The 18,178-nt window shown below is 38.3% G+C and overlaps 1 protein-coding gene across 3 annotated transcripts in view; it reads left to right on the top strand.

Moving 5' to 3' along the window:
- RPS6KA5 (ribosomal protein S6 kinase A5) overlaps positions 1-18,178 on the top strand; it is a 206,662-nt gene that overhangs the window by 50,956 nt on the left and 137,528 nt on the right. For all 3 annotated transcript variants that reach the window (XM_019009810.4, XM_019009809.4, XM_055361218.2), the window contains exon 2: positions 9,754-9,825. In XM_019009810.4, coding sequence (XP_018865355.2) covers positions 9,754-9,825 — 72 coding nt within the window. The remainder of the gene's footprint in view (positions 1-9,753; positions 9,826-18,178) is intronic.

Here is an 18,178-nt window from a genome sequence, read left to right as displayed (position 1 = left end):
ATTCACACCATAGCAGGGGCCAATAGGGAAAAAAATGGAACAGAAATTGAGTTAATTTATCCTTGAAAGTGAGGACCCTGTCCTGTGCCTTTTGTAGTTTCAGCACCCAAGACAGGTATTCAATGGATGTTTCTTAAACTGAGCATTACAGTGATTCTTGGGTTCACTCTTTCCTCTAGTTTTTACTCAGACCAGACCCTCATTAGTATGCATCTTTTTTACTGCAATAACTCATTGTTTTTTAGCAATCATTTTTCCTTGCTTCTATGCACATTGTACATTACTGCCAGGAGAATTTTTCTTTTTTTTTTTTTTTTCCCTTTTTCAAACAATTTTTTTCTCTTTGAAATTTTCTTTTTTTTTTTTTTATTATACTTTAAGTTTTAGGGTACATGTGCACATTGTGCAGGTTAGTTACATATGTATACATATGCCATGCTGGTGCGCTGCACCCACTAACTCGTCATCTAGCATTAGGTATATCTCCCAATGCTATCCCTCCCCCCTCCCCCCACCCCACAACAGTCCCCAGAGTGTGATATTCCCCTTCCTGTGTCCATGTGATCTCATTGTTCAGTTCCCACCTATGAGTGAGAATATGCGGTGTTTGGTTTTTTGTTCTTGCGATAGTTTACTGAGAATGATGGTTTCCAATTTCATCCATGTCCCTACAAAGGACATGAACTCATCATTTTTTATGGCTGTATAGTATTCCATGGTGTATATGTGCCACATTTTCTTAATCCAGTCTATCATTGTTGGACATTTGGGTTGGTTCCAAGTCTTTGCTATTGTGAATAATGCCGCAATAAACATACGTGTGCATGTGTCTTTATAGCAGCATGATTTATAGTCCTTTGGGTATATACCCAGTAAGGGGATGGCTGGGTCAAATGGTATTTCTAGTTCTAGATCCCTGAGGAATCACCACACTGACTTCCACAATGGTTGAACTAGTTTACAGTCCCACCAACAGTGTAAAAGTGTTCCTATTTCTCCACATCCTCTCCAGCACCTGTTGTTTCCTGACTTTTTAATGATTGCCATTCTAACTGGTGTGAGATGGTATCTCATAGTGGTTTTGATTTGCATTTCTCTGATGGCCAGTGATGATGAGCATTTTTTCATGTGTTTTTTGGCTGCATAAATGTCTTCTTTTGAGAAGTGTCTGTTCATGTCCTTTGCCCACTTTTTGATGGGGTTGTTTGTTTTTTTGTTGTAAATTTGTTTGAGTTCATTGTAGATTCTGGATATTAGCCCTTTGTCAGATGAGTAGGTTGCGAAAATTTTCTCCCATGTTGTAGGTTGCCTGTTCACTCTGATGGTAGTTTCTTTTGCTGTGCAGAAGCTCTTTAGTTTAATTAGATCCCATTTGTCAATTTTGTCTTTTGTTGCCATTGCTTTTGGTGTTTTGGACATGAAGTCCTTGCCCACGCCTATGTCCTGAATGGTAATGCCTAGGTTTTCTTCTAGGATTTTTATGGTTTTAGGTCTAACGTTTAAATCTTTAATCCATCTTGAATTGATTTTTGTATAAGGTGTAAGGAAGGGATCCATTTTCAGCTTTCTACATATGGCTAGCCAGTTTTCCCAGCACCATTTATTAAATAGGGAATCCTTTCCCCATTGCTTGTTTTTCTCAGGTTTGTCAAAGATCAGATAGTTGTAGGTATGTGGCGTTATTTCTGAGGGCTCTGTTCTGTTCCATTGATCTATATCTCTGTTTTGGTACCAGTACCATGCTGTTTTGGTTACTGTAGCCTTGTAGTATAGTTTGAAGTCAGGTAGTGTGATGCCTCCAGCTTTGTTCTTTCGGCTTAGGATTGACTTGGCGATGCGGGCTCTTTTTTGGTTCCATATGAACTTTAAAGTAGTTTTTTCCAATTCTGTGAAGAGAGTCATTGGTAGCTTGATGGGGATGGCATTGAATCTGTAAATGACCTTGGGCAGTATGGCCATTTTCACGATATTGATTCTTCCTACCCATGAGCATGGAATGTTCTTCCATTTGTTTGTATCCTCTTTTATTTCCTTGAGCAGTGGTGCCAGGAGAATTTTTCTAAAACATTACTTTTATGTAGTGAAGAGCCATTATTACTTATGGATTCAATTAAAACTAGTTAGTCTGGCATTCCAGGTTTTGAGCCAGCTAGTTCCATGTACCTATTTTATGTTATGTTTTTCTCACATAAATTCATTATAGCTAGTTAGAACAGTCTTTTTATTATTCTCTCGTAGTAACATAGTTATTTCTACTTATACCTTTGCCCCAGCTGTTCTTCAGTCCAGAATTTCCCAGCCATCCTCTCATTTTTTTGCCAGTACAAATCCTGTACTTCTTAGCTAAAGACCTAACACGTAGCCCAGAACGCTGGCCTCTAGTAGGCACTCTTGACTGTTGAGTAAATGGGGACCTGTATTCTCAATGAGCTTTTCTAACCAGCTTCACATGATATTCTCCTTCATGTCCACATACTCCACAGGCCTGTTTATTAACTTACATTTCTCATATCTTATTTCAAGTTTAATAAATGATTAATTCGTTGAATAAAATCTGGCATATGAGTGCCTTAGTCATATACTGTGAAATGTATTTGAAATGGCTTCAAAAGCATTATTGTTCTCTTTATTTCTACCTTAATTGTAAAAGTGCTTTTAAATTAAGCCTTTAACATAAGTGAATCATTGGATCTAATCAAATGATTTCAGCACATGCTCTGTGCAATTACATTTGTGCAGCTTAGCTGAAACTATGGCAACAGAGTGAAAAATGCGTTTTTACTGATCATTTTCCTCCATGGGAGTGGGAAGTTCCAAGTTAAACATCTCACAACTTTAAAAAATTATTATACAAATGATGCTTACAATAGAATTGCTTAGAAAGTTAGGAAGCCATTTATCAATCATAGGTTTGTGGCTGAAATCCTGGAAGACCATGCCAAGGGTTAACGATAGTTACCTTTGAGTGTTGAGATTATGGGAGATTTTTAAGGTCTGCTTTAGGCCCATTTTTTCAAAAAACAGTGAACCTGGATAATTTTATGAAGAAAACAACAACAAAGTTATTTAAATCTGAAGGAAAAGACAATTTTCCTTTTATCCTTAAGTTTACTGTTTTTAAAATTACATCAATCACCACCTCATATCTACTAGGATGGCTACTACCAAAAAAAAAAAAAAAAAAAACAAAATAGTAAGTATTGGACAGAATGTGGAGAAATTGGAACCCTCTTGCACTGTTGATGGTAATGTGAAAAGGTACCTGTGAGGGGATTTCACAAAATTCATGGAAAAAATGGTTAAAATTGCTTTGTGAGAGCATTAAAACTGTTTACACCTCTTTTTCCCTAAATGATTAAACTTAAGGCATTAATATAAAAAAATTCTAAGAGCTTTTGAGAGGAGCATGGTTTAAGCTGATTCACAACAGAGATAAGCCTGAAGTAGATCTTGAAAAGATTTAAAATATTTATTGATTTAGTCCAAATTTACTAATATTTAACAACTCATGTGGTCATCAGAATTGACACCAGAAACAAATAAACTGATATGGTCGTACTCCTGTGTACCAGTTGATTGGCTCTATTCTAAGTTTTTAGTTTGTTGATACTCTTTGTTGTTTTGTATATTTGTCAGAAGTTTTCATAAGGCATTCTTTCTATGGGAAGGAGTTAATATTTTTCTAAGTTAGGATTTAGAGGCTGAAGGTAAGGTTTTGGTGCCACTATGCTGTTATAGTCAGACATCCACAAATGCCCAAACTCTGCTCTCCCAGGCCCTTCTTTTCCCTCAGAGTCATGAGTGATCCATCTGCAAGGCACAAGTAGCTGGTGGGAATCAGAGTAACAAATTTAATAAGAGTTGTGCAAACATCCAACACACCAATGTAAAACTCTTCTGTAGAAGCTGCATTGGTGCAGTAGTTTAGGTTTAAGGCCTAAGTGAGGTGTCCTACTTCCCTTCCAACTACATCTAATTATAATCTTGAGACCAGCATGTTCAGGTGTGTGACTTAGAAGGTTAGAATGGGCCGGGTGCGGTGGCTCATGCCCATAATCCCAGCACTTTGGGAGGCTGAGGCAGGTGGATCACCTGAGGTCAGGAGTTCGAGACCAGCTTGGCCAACATGGTGAAAGCCTGTTTCTACTAAAAAATTTAAAAAAAGGTTAGAATGGAGAAGAAACACCAGATGTCTTAGTTTCAGGTTTCTTTAACAAAGACACCATAAACTATCTGGTTTAAACAACAAACATTTATTTTTCACAGTTCTGAAGGCTGGGAATTCCAAGATTAAGGTGCTGGCAGCTCCAGTGTCTGGTGAGGGCCCACTTCCTGATTTGCAGATGGCAGTCTTCTTGTGTCCTTGCATGGGGAAAGCAGAGAGAGAGGAAGCATAGTCTGTCCTGTCTCTTCTTGTAGAGCACTAAATCCATCATGAGAGTTTCACCCTAATGACCTGATTACCTCCCAAAGGCCCCATCTCTAAATACCATCACTTTGGAGATTAGGATTTTAACATATGAAACATTCAGATCATAGAACCAGGTCCCAGGAGAACCCCTGAATCTGCTTAGCTAACTACTATGTATGTTGAAGGGAGAAGTGCAAGAGAATGGCCAATCTGTCAGGCCATGGAAGAAATTTGAGGCAAAAAAACCAAAGAGACCTTGTCGGGAGGCTGATCTTTTAACACAGTGAGTCTACCTATTGACTGTGCCCATTTGGAGTTTTGGACTCTTGAATAAATGAATTAGTCACGTTTCTTACCTTTGGGGAGAACTAGAAAGGGGGTTGGGCAAAGGCATGCCTGGCATAGGAAAAGGAGCAAAAGTCCTTTTTTCCCACAACTAGACTAAAGTACCATCTCCTTTTGAGTGTGAAGAAAGACAGTGTACAATTCTAACAGATCTGTTTCTGGCACAGTCTGGTCCTAGGCATGCAGGTAGCTCCACACCATCTGAGCAGCATATTTTGGACTTTACTAAAGCATGTGAATGACTCACACATACAGATTTCAGCAATTGGTTGATGTTTTATTTCACCTGTAGGGTGAAATAAATATGTAAATATTATAAGTCTTGTTCTAATACTGTTAATATTATTGTAGAGAAGTTTGAGCTCTTGTTCTTAGGTTAACAATTTAGAGAAATGTGATTTATTTTTAGACTTTCATGCACAAAAGCTTTAATCACAATGACAAAATAATAGCATAGGAATGAAAACTATTTAGACACCTAGACTCACATGCTCAAATATGTGTTTTTTATTGCTTAGGATTCTATATAATATGATATTTACCATTTCTTCTTATGTGTTTTGTCATTAACACAGTGAAAAAAATCTTTATAATGGACAGATACTCCCCCATGCCTAAATATGATACTACTTACTACTGATTTGCTCTCATATGTGTGTTTACTTACTTTGCCAGTAGATGTAATGGAAAAGACTCAGAGTCAGGAACAGGGGCAAAAAACAACAACAACAACAACAACAACAACAAAAACATATGGTTGCTAAGTTCAAGAGCTCTGAGATGGGCCTATATCATATCACGTTTTAAATTTTTATTTTACTCTTTTAGATTAATTTATGATGGCAGTAGTTGAAGTAAAGTAAAGGCTAAGTACAGCCCACACTGTGAAGATTCTGGTGGAAAAATAGTAGACTGTCAAAAACCTGGATGAAACTCAAAGACTGTAGGCTAAGTAAATGAAGTTGAAAGCCAAGAAACTATGTATTGCATGATTTCATTTATATGAAATTCTAGGAAAGCTAAAATTGTAGTGACTGGAATTAGATTATTAGTTACCAGGTAAGTGATTGGCTTCAAAAGGACATCCAGAAACTTTTCAGGGTAATGGAACAGAAACTGTTCAGGGTGATGGAACTGGTTTTTTTTGTTTGTTTGTTTGTTTTTTTTTTTTTTGAGATGGAGTCTTGCTTTGTCGCCCAAGCTGGAGTGCAGTGGCGCGCGATCTCGGCTCACTGCAAGCTCCGCCTCCCGGGTTCACGCCATTCTCCTGCCTCAGCCTCCCGAGGAGCTGGGACTACAGGCGCCCGCCACCACGCCCGGCTAATTTTTTTGTATTTTTAGTAGAGACGGGGTTTCACCGTGTTAGCCAGGATGGTCTCTATCTCCTGACCTCGTGATCCACCTGCCTCGGCCTCCCAAAGTGCTGGGATTACAGGCGTGAGCCACCGCGCCTGGCCTGGAACTGTTTTATATCATGCTTGTGGTGGTGGCTCCATGACTATGTACAATTACCAAAATTCATCAAACTGTTCATTTAAATAAGTGAATTTTATTGTATGTAAGTTGTACCTTAGTAAAACTTAAAAATACGTTAACTATAGATTTTTGGTGCTCAGATGTCTTTAATTTTTCCTTTGAGCAAAGACAAGAACCAAAGGAATGTTATCTGACAGTCTCAGACAATAGCTTTGAGGACTATTGTAAGGATTAAGATTTCTGTATCCTACCCTATCATAGTTTCAACTGCATGGTTCCCAGGTGAGATAAAGAAAGTGAAGGCGCGGTGGCTCACGCCTGTGATCCCGGCACTTTGGGACGCTGAGGCGGGTGGATCACGAGGTCAGGAGATCGAGACCGTCCTGGCTAACACGGTGAAACCCCGTCTCTACTAAAAATACAAAAAATTAGCCGGGCGTGGTGGCGGGTCGCCTGTAGTCCCAGCTCCTTGGGAGGCTGAGGCAGGAGAATGGTGTGAACCTGGGAGGCGGAGCTTGCAGTGAGCCGAGATCGCGCCACTGCACTCCAGCCTGGGCGACAGAGCGAGACTCTGTCTCAAAAAAATCAAAAAACAAAACAAAAAAACAAGAAAATGAAGACAAAATAAAGGAATACATGATAGCAAGCTTGATCTTTGGTTCTGTACCCTAAACTGAAACCTTGACCTTGGTGAGCTGGGCTGGATCACATGGACCCGCTTAAGGACTTACTCGTCCCTTTGCCCTGTGCAGATACCCTTTAAGATTGTTTACTGGAATCTTGCCATTCTTAAGCAAGAAAATTCCAAGAAATCTAAACTCTATCAGAAACTCGAGGTGGAAGAGAGTGGTTTTTCTTCATAAGCCCAGGGCTAAGCTCTTTTCAGGACCAGCATTCTTGAGTTTTCCTAAGACCTAGGACTTGAGGTATGGGAGAAAGAAGAACTCTGCCTTACCTACCAGCCTCCTGGGAACAGTATTGGTGGAAAAGCAATAAAAAGAGTAAATGAAATTCTCAGCTGCTAAATTAATGAGAGGAGGAGCCAAAGAGAACATACCTTGAGCTGCTTCTCATCACCTGGAAACCTTCAACCCTGAGTACAGAAGGCACTCTTCATCTGGAGCCCTGGGGATAGGAGGTTGGAGAAGACTTGAGCTCCTGTAGCAGCCAAAGTGTTAATTTATGTCAGAAACAAAATAATAGAGGTAGTAGATTATGAACAAAAACAGCCCTTCACAGATCATCTGAACAACCTTTGTGAATGACTAGGGTTTCCTGGGTACTATACTTTGTAAAAGAAAGTGTAATTAATTTATAACCTCTTTTAATTTCCTATGAAAGTTAATTCTGTGTATCAAAAAATAATTCCTTATCTTCTTAGTGTAGCAGCAAATATAGATAAGTAATATATAAATATAAAGCAAATATAAATATAGATATAATCTAGTATATGAACAATGCTTTTGGAAAGCTGGGCTTGTACATATCTCAGTAAATAAAAAAGGATTCCTAATAGTAAGAACCAGGAGTAATTATTTTTGACACATGACTCTTTAATAATCTCTTAAGCTTTTTTACATAATAAAATAATAGAATTTAACATTAGAAGAGAGCCAAATCATTGTTTCAAAAGTGGTTGTCTCTTATGAGTTTGGCTTTTTATAAAATCTACTTGACATATTAAAGATAAGCCATCATTTATTTTAGAATACTACCTATGTTTTTGATATTCATTTTAGATCTATACTGATGTCAATGTGAACTCTAGGCTGGGCCATGTACATTGACTTGTTCTTACTATAAAATTATACATTGATAGTAAAACTCTTAAAAATAGAAAATAGAATGGTGGTTCCCAGGGCTGAGAGAAGAGGGAAGAGGGCAATTGTTGTTCAATGGATATAGTTTATTTTGCAGGATGAAAAGGTTCTAAAGATCTGTTGCATAACAACATACATATGGTTAACAATACTGTATACTTAAAAATGGTTAAGGTGGTAAATTTTATGTTATGTGTTTTTGACCACAGTTTTTAAAAATTTTAAATTATGAGTTTAGTTAAACTTTGGAAAGACATTGAAATTATTTATGCCCCAAAGCTTTTCATTCTAAAAGTTCTAGTTGAGTTTTATTTTCTTAAAGTTGTAGTCCCAAAGCATTAATTTATTTACAAACACTTATACTGCTTATTGGCACACAGCAAGCACCATATAAATTTGATTCATTTAATCCTCATTAAATTCTATGTGGTGGGTATTATTTTGTTTTCTGTCATTTTATAATGGCCATTTTCTAATATACAGAGAATTTGAAAGAATTGTATGTTGAATACCCTTATACTCACTACCTAAATTCTGCAATTAATATTTTGTTGTATTTGCTTTTGACATATGTGTTCATAGCTATATTTATTTATAAATTTATCTTATTTTAAAAAATGCATTTCAAAGTAAATCGCAGATATCAGTAGCTTTGAGGATAGGTGTTTTTATGCCCATTTTACATTATTGGGAACTGAGACACAGACAAGTAATTTGTCAAGGTCACACAGCTTTTAAGTGGCATAATTAGGATTTGGATCAAGCCTTTCTTAATCACTTCTACAGAGTACTAGTTCACATAATATTAATAGATACTACCTTAAAAAGTAATTTTGTGGTTAAATCCACAAATGTAGTATCTTTGTCTTGATCTACATGCATATTTTCATAATACAGGATCTGTAAGGTTCAGCAGTAAAGAAATCATTTAACTTTGTTTAAGCCAACCATTTCCACATTTATTCTACCAAAGCACTCTGCTCTCCACATCTCCCCCAAACAGAACACCTATTATAGGATAGGACTAGAATTCAATGGAATATGTTATGGAAAATGCTGATTTATAAGAGATCCTAATTTTATTTATTCAAGACAATACATTTTTGAAGGGTTTATATTTTTAAACATAGTCCTAGAATTTTAGAGCTGACAGGGATCCTAGAGTTCATTGAGACCAACACTTTCATTTCAGAGATGTAGTAATGGAGACATAGAGTGTTGAAGTGACGAATGCATACTATATCATGTCCAGGTATTTAGTGGCAGAAATGGAACTAGAACTTTCCCTAGAACCTGGGGATGGCATTTAATAGGTACTCAGTAAATGTTTGTCGAATCATTAATACATCTTCTCAATCCATCCAGTTTTTTCCCACTATGTATCTATCTACATATTAGAATTTTTATTTATTTTTGGAGTATATTGGTCAGTAGAGAGTCTAATAGACACTTTAATTTATGTTAATATTTGGTACAAATGATATATATATTTCCTAAATTCCAAAAAAAAGTTTATTGTAGTGCATAACATACAGAAATTTATGCAAAATATGCTATACTGTTTAACAAATAATTATAAAGCAAACCCTGGTTAATCACTCAAGTCAAGAAATAGAGCGTCGCTGGTACACAAGAAGCCCCCAGGAGCCTCCTTCTATTGCTGACCCTCTTGTTTTTTTTTTTCCTCTTTTTTTCTTTTAGCTAATTTGACAGGACATGCTGAGAAGGTGGGAATAGAAAATTTTGAGCTCCTGAAGGTCCTAGGAACTGGAGGTAAGTCTTAAGTTAATTATATTTAAGGAAAAAAAAAAGTACTTATTATTCCTATGATGAAGGATTAATATCCCCAATACAGAAATTAAAATTTAAAAAGCATGAGGAATCCATTAGGAGAACTGTCAAAGAACATGAACAGACCATTCATAGAAGCACAAAAGGCAAAAATAAAAAGAATTGGCAAGGATTTAGGGAAACCGATCCCTTTTACCCTGCTGTTGGGAATGTAAATTAGTTCAGCCTTTACGCAGGACACAATATTTTATTTTATTTTTTTTTTTTTGAGACGGAGTCTAGCTCTGTCGCCCAGGCTGGGGTGTGGTGGCATGATCTCGGCTCACTGCAACCTCTGCTTCCTGGGTTCAAGCGATTCTCCTGCCTCAGCCTCCTGAGTAGCTGGGATTACAGGCGCCTTCTACCACGCCCAGCTAATTTTGTATTTTTAGTAGAGACAGGGTTTCACCATGTTGTTCGAGGCCAGGTTGGTCTCAAACTCCTGACCTCAAGTAATCTGCCCTCTTCTGCCTCCCAGAGGGCTGGGATTATAGGCGTGAGCCACTGCGCCCAGCCAGGACACAATATTTTTAAAAATCACTAACATTGATAGAGTGCTTGTTAGATGCCAAGTACTCTGTGGAGGGCTTTGTATTGATTGTCTTATTCAATCTTTGTTCAACTCAGTTGATACTCAATGAACGTAATTTGTAATAATGAAAAACCTAAGACTGTTTAGAAACCCAACAATAGGGCTTTGGTTAAATGGAACATGGATCTCTATGTTCTATAATGTATATAATAGATTAAAATGATCTACTTTTATTTAATATTTTGGAAAGCTCACCAAAATAAGTTTTTAAAAAGCTACAGAAGAGAATGTACAATATACAAAACATTATATGAATAAATATAAATATCTACATGTATATATGGATATGGAAAATATCTGCGTGTATATTTGTATGCAGAAAAATCTCTAGGTGCCCGGGCGTGGTGGCTTATGCCACCACAGCACTTTGGGAGGCACTTTGGGAGGCCAAGATGGGAGAATCCCTTGAGGCCAGGAGTTCAAGACCAGCTTGGGAAACATAGTGAGACCTCATCTCAACAAAAAATAAAGAAAATTCTCCGGGATGTACATGGTTATATACACTAAAATCTTAGTGGTAGCGGGATTTTACATGATCTTGGTTTTCTGCTTTGTAACTTTCCTTTGCCTTCTGAATTTTTGCTACCACCGCTTTCGCTACTCAGAAATCAGGGCTGACTTAAGGGGGATATGACCTATGCAGTTGTAGAGATCCCTGCATGTAGAAGAGCCCCATGTTTGGTGTAATGCTCTGCTGTCACTGTTCTGAAATTATTAGTAATTCATGAACAAGGCACCCGCATTTTCATTTTACACTAGGCCTTGCCAGTTATGCAGCTTCTTGTCATGTGTATGTTTCCTACTTAGTTCTCTCCCTGTCCTGGACTGTGTTGCTCTGCAGCCGTCGCTGCTGTGAGAACTGGCTTCTGTCATTTTTCTCCCATCAGGTCAAGATACAAAGGAAGCCTTTAACTCTTCCCCTCCCCCTCCCCCTCCCCATTCTCAGCAGGCCTAGATCTCTTTTCCTGGAAGACCAGGGAGAGTATCAGAGGACATACCATTTTTCTTCCCCGCTGCAGTTTAGCTTCACACTCTCAGGGACCTCAGTGTTCTAGCCCCTGACAGGATGGATTACACCTGTCCATATAAGGGTATCTGCCCATCCCTTCCAAAATGCCAAACATTATAGCAAGAAAGAAAGCCTTTCTCTTGGGGCCTCTGTAATCAATACCAGCCACTTCCCTAGCCTCATGTCTGTTTGTTTTTTTGTTTTTTGTTTTTTTTGTTTTTTTGAGATGAAGTCTAGCTGTGTCGCCCAGGCTGGAGTGTAGTGACTCGATCTTGGCTCACTGCAACTTCTGCCTCCTGGGTTCAAGTGATTCTTCTGCCTCAGCCTCCTGAGTAGCTGGAATTATAGGCATGCACCACCATGCCCAGCTAATTTGGGTTTCACCATTTTGACTAGGCTGGTCTGGAACTCCTGACCTCGTGATCCGCCCTTCTCAGCCTCCCAAAGTGCTGGTATTACAGACGTGAGCCATCATGCCCGGCCTGCCTCATGTCTAAGTTCACTTATGTAAGCTGTCTTTAGGTCATTTAGTAATGAGCCTTCATGTCTACGGCCCTGCTGTATGAGGTCTTTATAACCTCCGTGAGTAGTTTAGCATGCCATATAGGCCCGATCTTTACAGCTACCAGTGAATAAGCAAAATGAATAGTTTATTCCCATCAACTAAGCATGTTATTGTCAGAAATTTAGTGTAACTGTCAACTTGGAGATGTTATTGTACATTTCCACCTTCAAATAATTTGTTCAAATGTATTTTTTAAAAACCCAAGCTCTACCCCACTGTATTCCTAAGAAATCATGCTTTCAAAATATCAAAATAATACCCTTTATTCCTACCTTTGTTTCCTGTTTCAAAGGCAATATCTACTCAAAGGGGAAAGAGGGTCACAGTTCTGTGGTGTTTCAGTTCCCTTAAAAATAGTGCTTTGTGACATCTGGTCAAAAGTTCTTAAGGTTGATATATATTATAGATTGTTTTCATAATATCTGTTTTATCTGCATGTTTTTATCTGTTTTGTCTGTGTGTGGCTTTCTTGGTAACAACTTTATTGAGATATAACTCACGTACCATATTGTTCCATCATTTAAAGTGTACAATTCAGTGGTTTTAGTATATTCACAAAGTTGTGCAGCAATTTTATAACAGTCAATTTTATAACATTTTCCTTACCTCAGAAAGAAACCCTGAACCCTTTAGCTGTTAATGCCCAAGCAAGCTCACCATCCTCCCCAGTCTTAAACAACCACTAACTGACTTTTTGTATCTATATATTTGCCTCTTCTAGGCATTTCATATAAAGGTAAACATACAAATGTGTAGTCCCTGGTGACCAGCTTCTTTCACTTAACATAATGTTTTCTAGGTTCATTCATATTGTAGTACACATCAGTACTTCATACTTTTTTTTTTTTTTTTTGAGACAGAGTCTCGCTGTGCCACCCAGGTTGGAGTGCAGTGGCGCAATCTCACAGCAACCTCCACCTCCCTGGTTCAAGTAATTCCCCTGCCTCAGCCTCCAGAGTAGCTGAGATTACAGGCGCACACCACCATGCTCGGCTAATTTTTTTGTATTTTTAATAGAGACGGGGTTTCACTATATTGGCCAGATGGGTCTCAAACTCCTGACCTCAGGCGATCTGCCTGCCTTGGCCTCCCAAAGTGCTGGAATTACAGGCGTGAGCCACCCTGCCCGGCCAGTACTTCATACTTTTTATGACTTACTATTTCATTGTACAGATATACCACATTTTGTTTCTCTGTTCATCAGGAGATGGACATTTGGGTTGTTTCCATCTTTTGGCTGTTATAAATAATGCTGCTTTGGAGACTAGCCTGGGCAAAATAGTGAGACCCCCCATCTTGCCAAAATTAAAAAATTGGTTGGGCATGGTGTGATATGTACCTGTATTCCTAGCTACTTGGGAGGCTGAGGTGGGAGGATTGCTTGAACAGGAGTTTGAGGCTGCAGTAGGCCATGATTGTGCCACTGTACTCCACCCTAGGCAACAGAGCAAGACTGTCTCTCTAAAAAATAAACAAATACATGAATATAATGCTGCTATGAACATTCATGTACAAGTTTTTGTATGAACATATGTTTTTGTTTTTCATTTTCAGGTACTTTATAAAAAGTCATGCACACTTTTAAATATTTTGAATACAAGGTTCTGTAAATTCTCTCAAGTTCTGTTTAAAGTAATCTTTGATGTGAGAATGATCTTCTTCCTTTTTTACTACAGGTCAGGTTAAATAATTTTAAAACAGGAAGAAATCTGAATGGTCTTCTTCCTTTTTTACTACAGGTTAGGTTAAACAATTTTAAAACAGGAAGAAGTCTGTGATAGAAAAATATTATATGCTTATACTTTAATCATAATCTATATTGCCTGAAGAGTTCATAGTGTCTTGGCATGTTTCTTGCCATCTGCCATTTATTTAGATGGCAGAATTCCATCTAACTCATCTATAATTCAGTAATGTAAAATTGCCAGAAAAATAGGGTTTGGGTAAACAAATTTTCTTAGTGGGTTAACTTATGCATAGCAGTTTCTCAAATATTTTTGAATGAATGGATGAGTATACTTATTCCATATAATAAGGGATCTCTATAAAGATCCTTGAAAATTTGAAAACAAATTGCTATTCTTATTTGCAATGTTTACCTGACTTTCCATGTTTTAGAGATTCTTTTTTCATATTAAAGTTTTAGAAATTTCAGTTTTTATGTTTTTTATCAAAAGCAAAACTTAGTAAAAATATTAGTACAATTGATCAAATGAAACTACTGTTTATATACTTTTGATTAACCCAATTATTATTTATTTTATTTTAAAAATAGATTTATAGCTGTTTTTAAAAGAAAACGTTATCTCAGACTGAGATGATGTTTTATTCTAGATATGGTCAAAGCTAAAACAACTTTAATCTGTAATAACAGATAACTTCTCTATAGCAAAATAGACATAGCATCTACAGAACTTTCTCAAGGACACTATTAAAATGGAATATCAATGATTAATTTCACCATTGAATTTTATAGTACATAACAAGAACCATGAGACTAATCCTATTCATTGATCTGTTAATTTAATGCATGCAGGCCTGGTGCAATGGCTTATGCCTGTAATCTCAGCACTTTGAGAGGCTGAGGTGGGAGGATCACTTGAGCCCAGGAGTTCAAGACCAGCCTGGGCAACATAGTGAGACTTCATCTCTACTGAAAAAAAAAAAACAACAGAAAAAAACAAATTAGCCTGGGGTGTTGTGACACTTGCTTATAGTCCCAGCTACTAGGGATGCTGAGGTAGGAGTATCTCTTGAGTCTGGAAGGTTGAGGCTACAGTGAGCCATGATTGTGCCATTGCTCTCCAGCCTGGGAGATAGAGCGAGACCCTGTCTCACTATAGTTTTGAACTTCTGGGCTCAAGCAGTCCTTTCACTTCCACCTCGTGAGTAGCTGGGACTGCAAGCATGTGCCACCACACCCAGCTTGCTTGCTTATTTACTTATTTAGTAGAGACAGGGTCTTGTTATGTTGCCCAGACTCCTGGGCCCAAGTAATCCTCCTGCCTTGGCTTCCCAAAGTGCTGGGATTACAGGCATGAGTCACTGCATGTAGCCACAATCATTATTAAACCTCTAAAGTGCTAGATAAGGAATTTTCCTTACTCTTGCCAGGTATCTATGCAGCTGAGTAGTCTTTCTATCAACGGCTTAGATTACCTGGCAAAAGTAAGGAAAATTGTTAAGCTTGAAAAAATAAAATGGGAGCAGGAATTTAGAGAAGCAAATAAGCTGCCTGAGGGCAGAAGTTATGCTGGAGAAATCCACCAGTGAATTCCGAGCTAGTTCTTTGGGTTTACCATTTTCATACTTCATATATAGGAGACAGCTTCTAAGGCACTCAAGAGGTAGAGAAGGCTACTGCTCAGTAAAACAGTAAATGAGAAGATAAAAATCTAGCCTGCAAAGGGAGATAGAGGGGAAACTTTTCCGGCTTAGCATTGGCTTCGGGTGAAGGAAACAAATAAGCAGTAAAAGGCTTCCGTGAGTCATAACCTTAAACCAAACATCATACAGGTTTGCAACTTCAGTTTGTTATCCACTTACGTGATTTAAAAAAAGAAAAATCCTGGCCAGGCATGGTGGCTCGTGCTTGTAATCACAGCACTTTGGGAGGCTGAGGCCAGCATGGGAACACCCCATCTCTACTAAAAATACAAAAATTAGCCAGGCGTTGTGGCGGGCACCTGTAATCCCACCTACTGTGGAGGCCAAGGCAGGGAGAATTGCTTGAATCTGGGAGGTGGAGGTTGCAGTGAGCCACTGCACAGAGCAAGATTCCGTCTTATATTAAAAACAAAACAAAACAAAAAACCACACACAAGCAAGTATGAATTTAGTTTATTCTACTTACGAATTGGTAGTGTTCCCAACAGCACTAGCAAAGCAAATGTAAATCTTCTCTGGAGGATTTACTTAGATCTTAAGGAAATACCAAAGAAAGTTTTACAGACATGATTTTACTATCAAAAATTACAAACACCAGCCGTGTGCGGTGGCTCACGCCTGTAATCCCAGCACTTTGGGAGGCCGAGGCAGGCGGATCATGAGGTCAGGAGATCGAGACCATCCTGGCTAACACGGTTAAACCCCGTCTCTACTAAAAACACAAAAAAATTAGCCGGGTATGGTGGTGGGCACCTGTACTCCCAGCTAGTTGGGAGGCTGAGACAGGAGAATGGCATGAACCCAGCAGGCGGAGCTTGCAGTGAGCCGAGATCACATCACTGCACTCCAGCCTGGGCGACAGAGCGAGACTCAGCCTCAAAAAAAAAAAAAAAAAAAAAAAAAAAAATCACAAACATCCAAGAAGCAAAGCACTATGAGTGAAAGAAGTGGAAACAACAAATAATAGAATTAGACCTAAAGAGACTGTTGGAATTATTAGATATAAAATATAAATGTGTATGTTTTTAATTAAAAAGAGATTTGATTGTAATATTACAGAATAATACATGCTAAAAAAATGACCAGACAGATCGGAGAAAGAACCAGTAGTCCTTCTAGGAGTGAAAAAAACAATTCAAAGTATAAACTTAATGGATGCTTTACTGGTAGATGAGATATAGCTAAAGAGAAAATTATTGTGGATTGGAAGATAGATTTGAAGAAAATATGCAGAATATAGAATGGAGAAAAAAGAGATAGCATATGAGAGGACTATTAAGATATAGAGGATAAGCTGGGTGTGGTGGCTCACAACTGTAATCCCAGCACTTTGGGAAGCTGAGGTGGGAGGATCGCCATCTGTCTGGGCAACATAGTGATACCCTGCCTCTAGAAAAACAAACTAACTTAGCTGGGCATGGTGGTGCATGCATGACTGTAATCCTAGCCATTCAGGAGGCTGAGGCGAGAGGGTTGTCTGAGCCTGGGAGGTTAAGGCCACGGTGAGTTATGATCACATCACTACACTCCAGCCTGGGTTGTCTCAAAAAAAAAAATAGAGAATAGATAGAGAAGATACAACATTTTTCTAATCAGACTTTCAGAAGGAGCTTATAGAATGAGTAGAGGCACTGTTCAAAGAAATAATAGCTGGGAGTTTACAGGATTAAATGTGAATTTGCAGAGAGCAAATACAAGTACTTGCATACAAGTATAAAGAAATTCTTATGTAGATACATCAGAGAGAAACTGATGAACATGAGACAGAGAAATACCAGAAAAGCAGTCAAAGAGAAAAGACTTATTTATAAAGGAACAACAATTAGTTTAACAGTGGACTTTACAACAGCAACCCTGGAAGCCATGTAAAGTGGAATAATATCTTCAAAATGCCCAGAGAAAATAACTGTTAATCTACACTTGTATACTCAGCAAAACTGTTTTCCCTAAGTGTGGCAAAAAGACACTTGTTGTTGTTGTTGTTGTTCTTTTTGAGACGGAGTCTTGCTCTGTCTTGTTTTTTTTTTGAGACGGAGTCTTGCTCTGTCACCCAGGCTGGAGTGCAGTGGCACGATCTTAGCTCACTGTAACCTCCGCCCCCTGGGTTCAAGTGATTCTCCTGCCTCAGCCCCCTGAGTAGCTGGGACTACAGGCTCATGCCACCACGGCTGGCTAATTTTTGTATTTTTAGTAGAGATGGGGTTTCACCATATTAGCCAGGCTGATCTCGAACTCCTGACCTCATGATCTGCCCGCCTCGGCCTCCCAAAGTGTTGGGATTACAGGCGTGAGCCACCACGCCCAGCCAACATTTTCAAACATGCAAAAGCTGAGTGAGTTTTCTACCAATAGGTCCCCTATGAGAATTTTAAAAGAAGTAGTTTTAGGAAGAAGGAAAATAATCCCTGGAGAATTTTCCGAGATGCAAAAAGAATTACTGAACAAACAGTCTAAAGCATACTGACTGTGTAAAGCTCTGGTCACGATGTCTCATTTGTGGAGTTGAAAAAAGAAAACTGAAAAATTGGGCAAAATAGCATTTAATTTGGGAGGTGACAGGAGTTAGTTTCCTGAAGTAATGTTCCTCAAAGTTTAACATGCACAGTAATCTTGAAATGTGTAAATTACCAAACTGATTGAAAAAGGTGTGAGAAACCTACATAGTCCTATAACTGTTAAAGAGATTGGTCAGTAAGCAAAAATCCTCTTGCTGGGAAGACACTCAGTACAGTTTTAAGAATGA

The sequence above is a fragment of the Gorilla gorilla genome, chromosome 15 (assembly GCF_029281585.2).
Source record: "Gorilla gorilla gorilla isolate KB3781 chromosome 15, NHGRI_mGorGor1-v2.1_pri, whole genome shotgun sequence".
NCBI lineage: Eukaryota > Metazoa > Chordata > Mammalia > Primates > Hominidae > Gorilla > Gorilla gorilla.
This window is presented reverse-complemented; position numbering and strand designations above follow the sequence as displayed.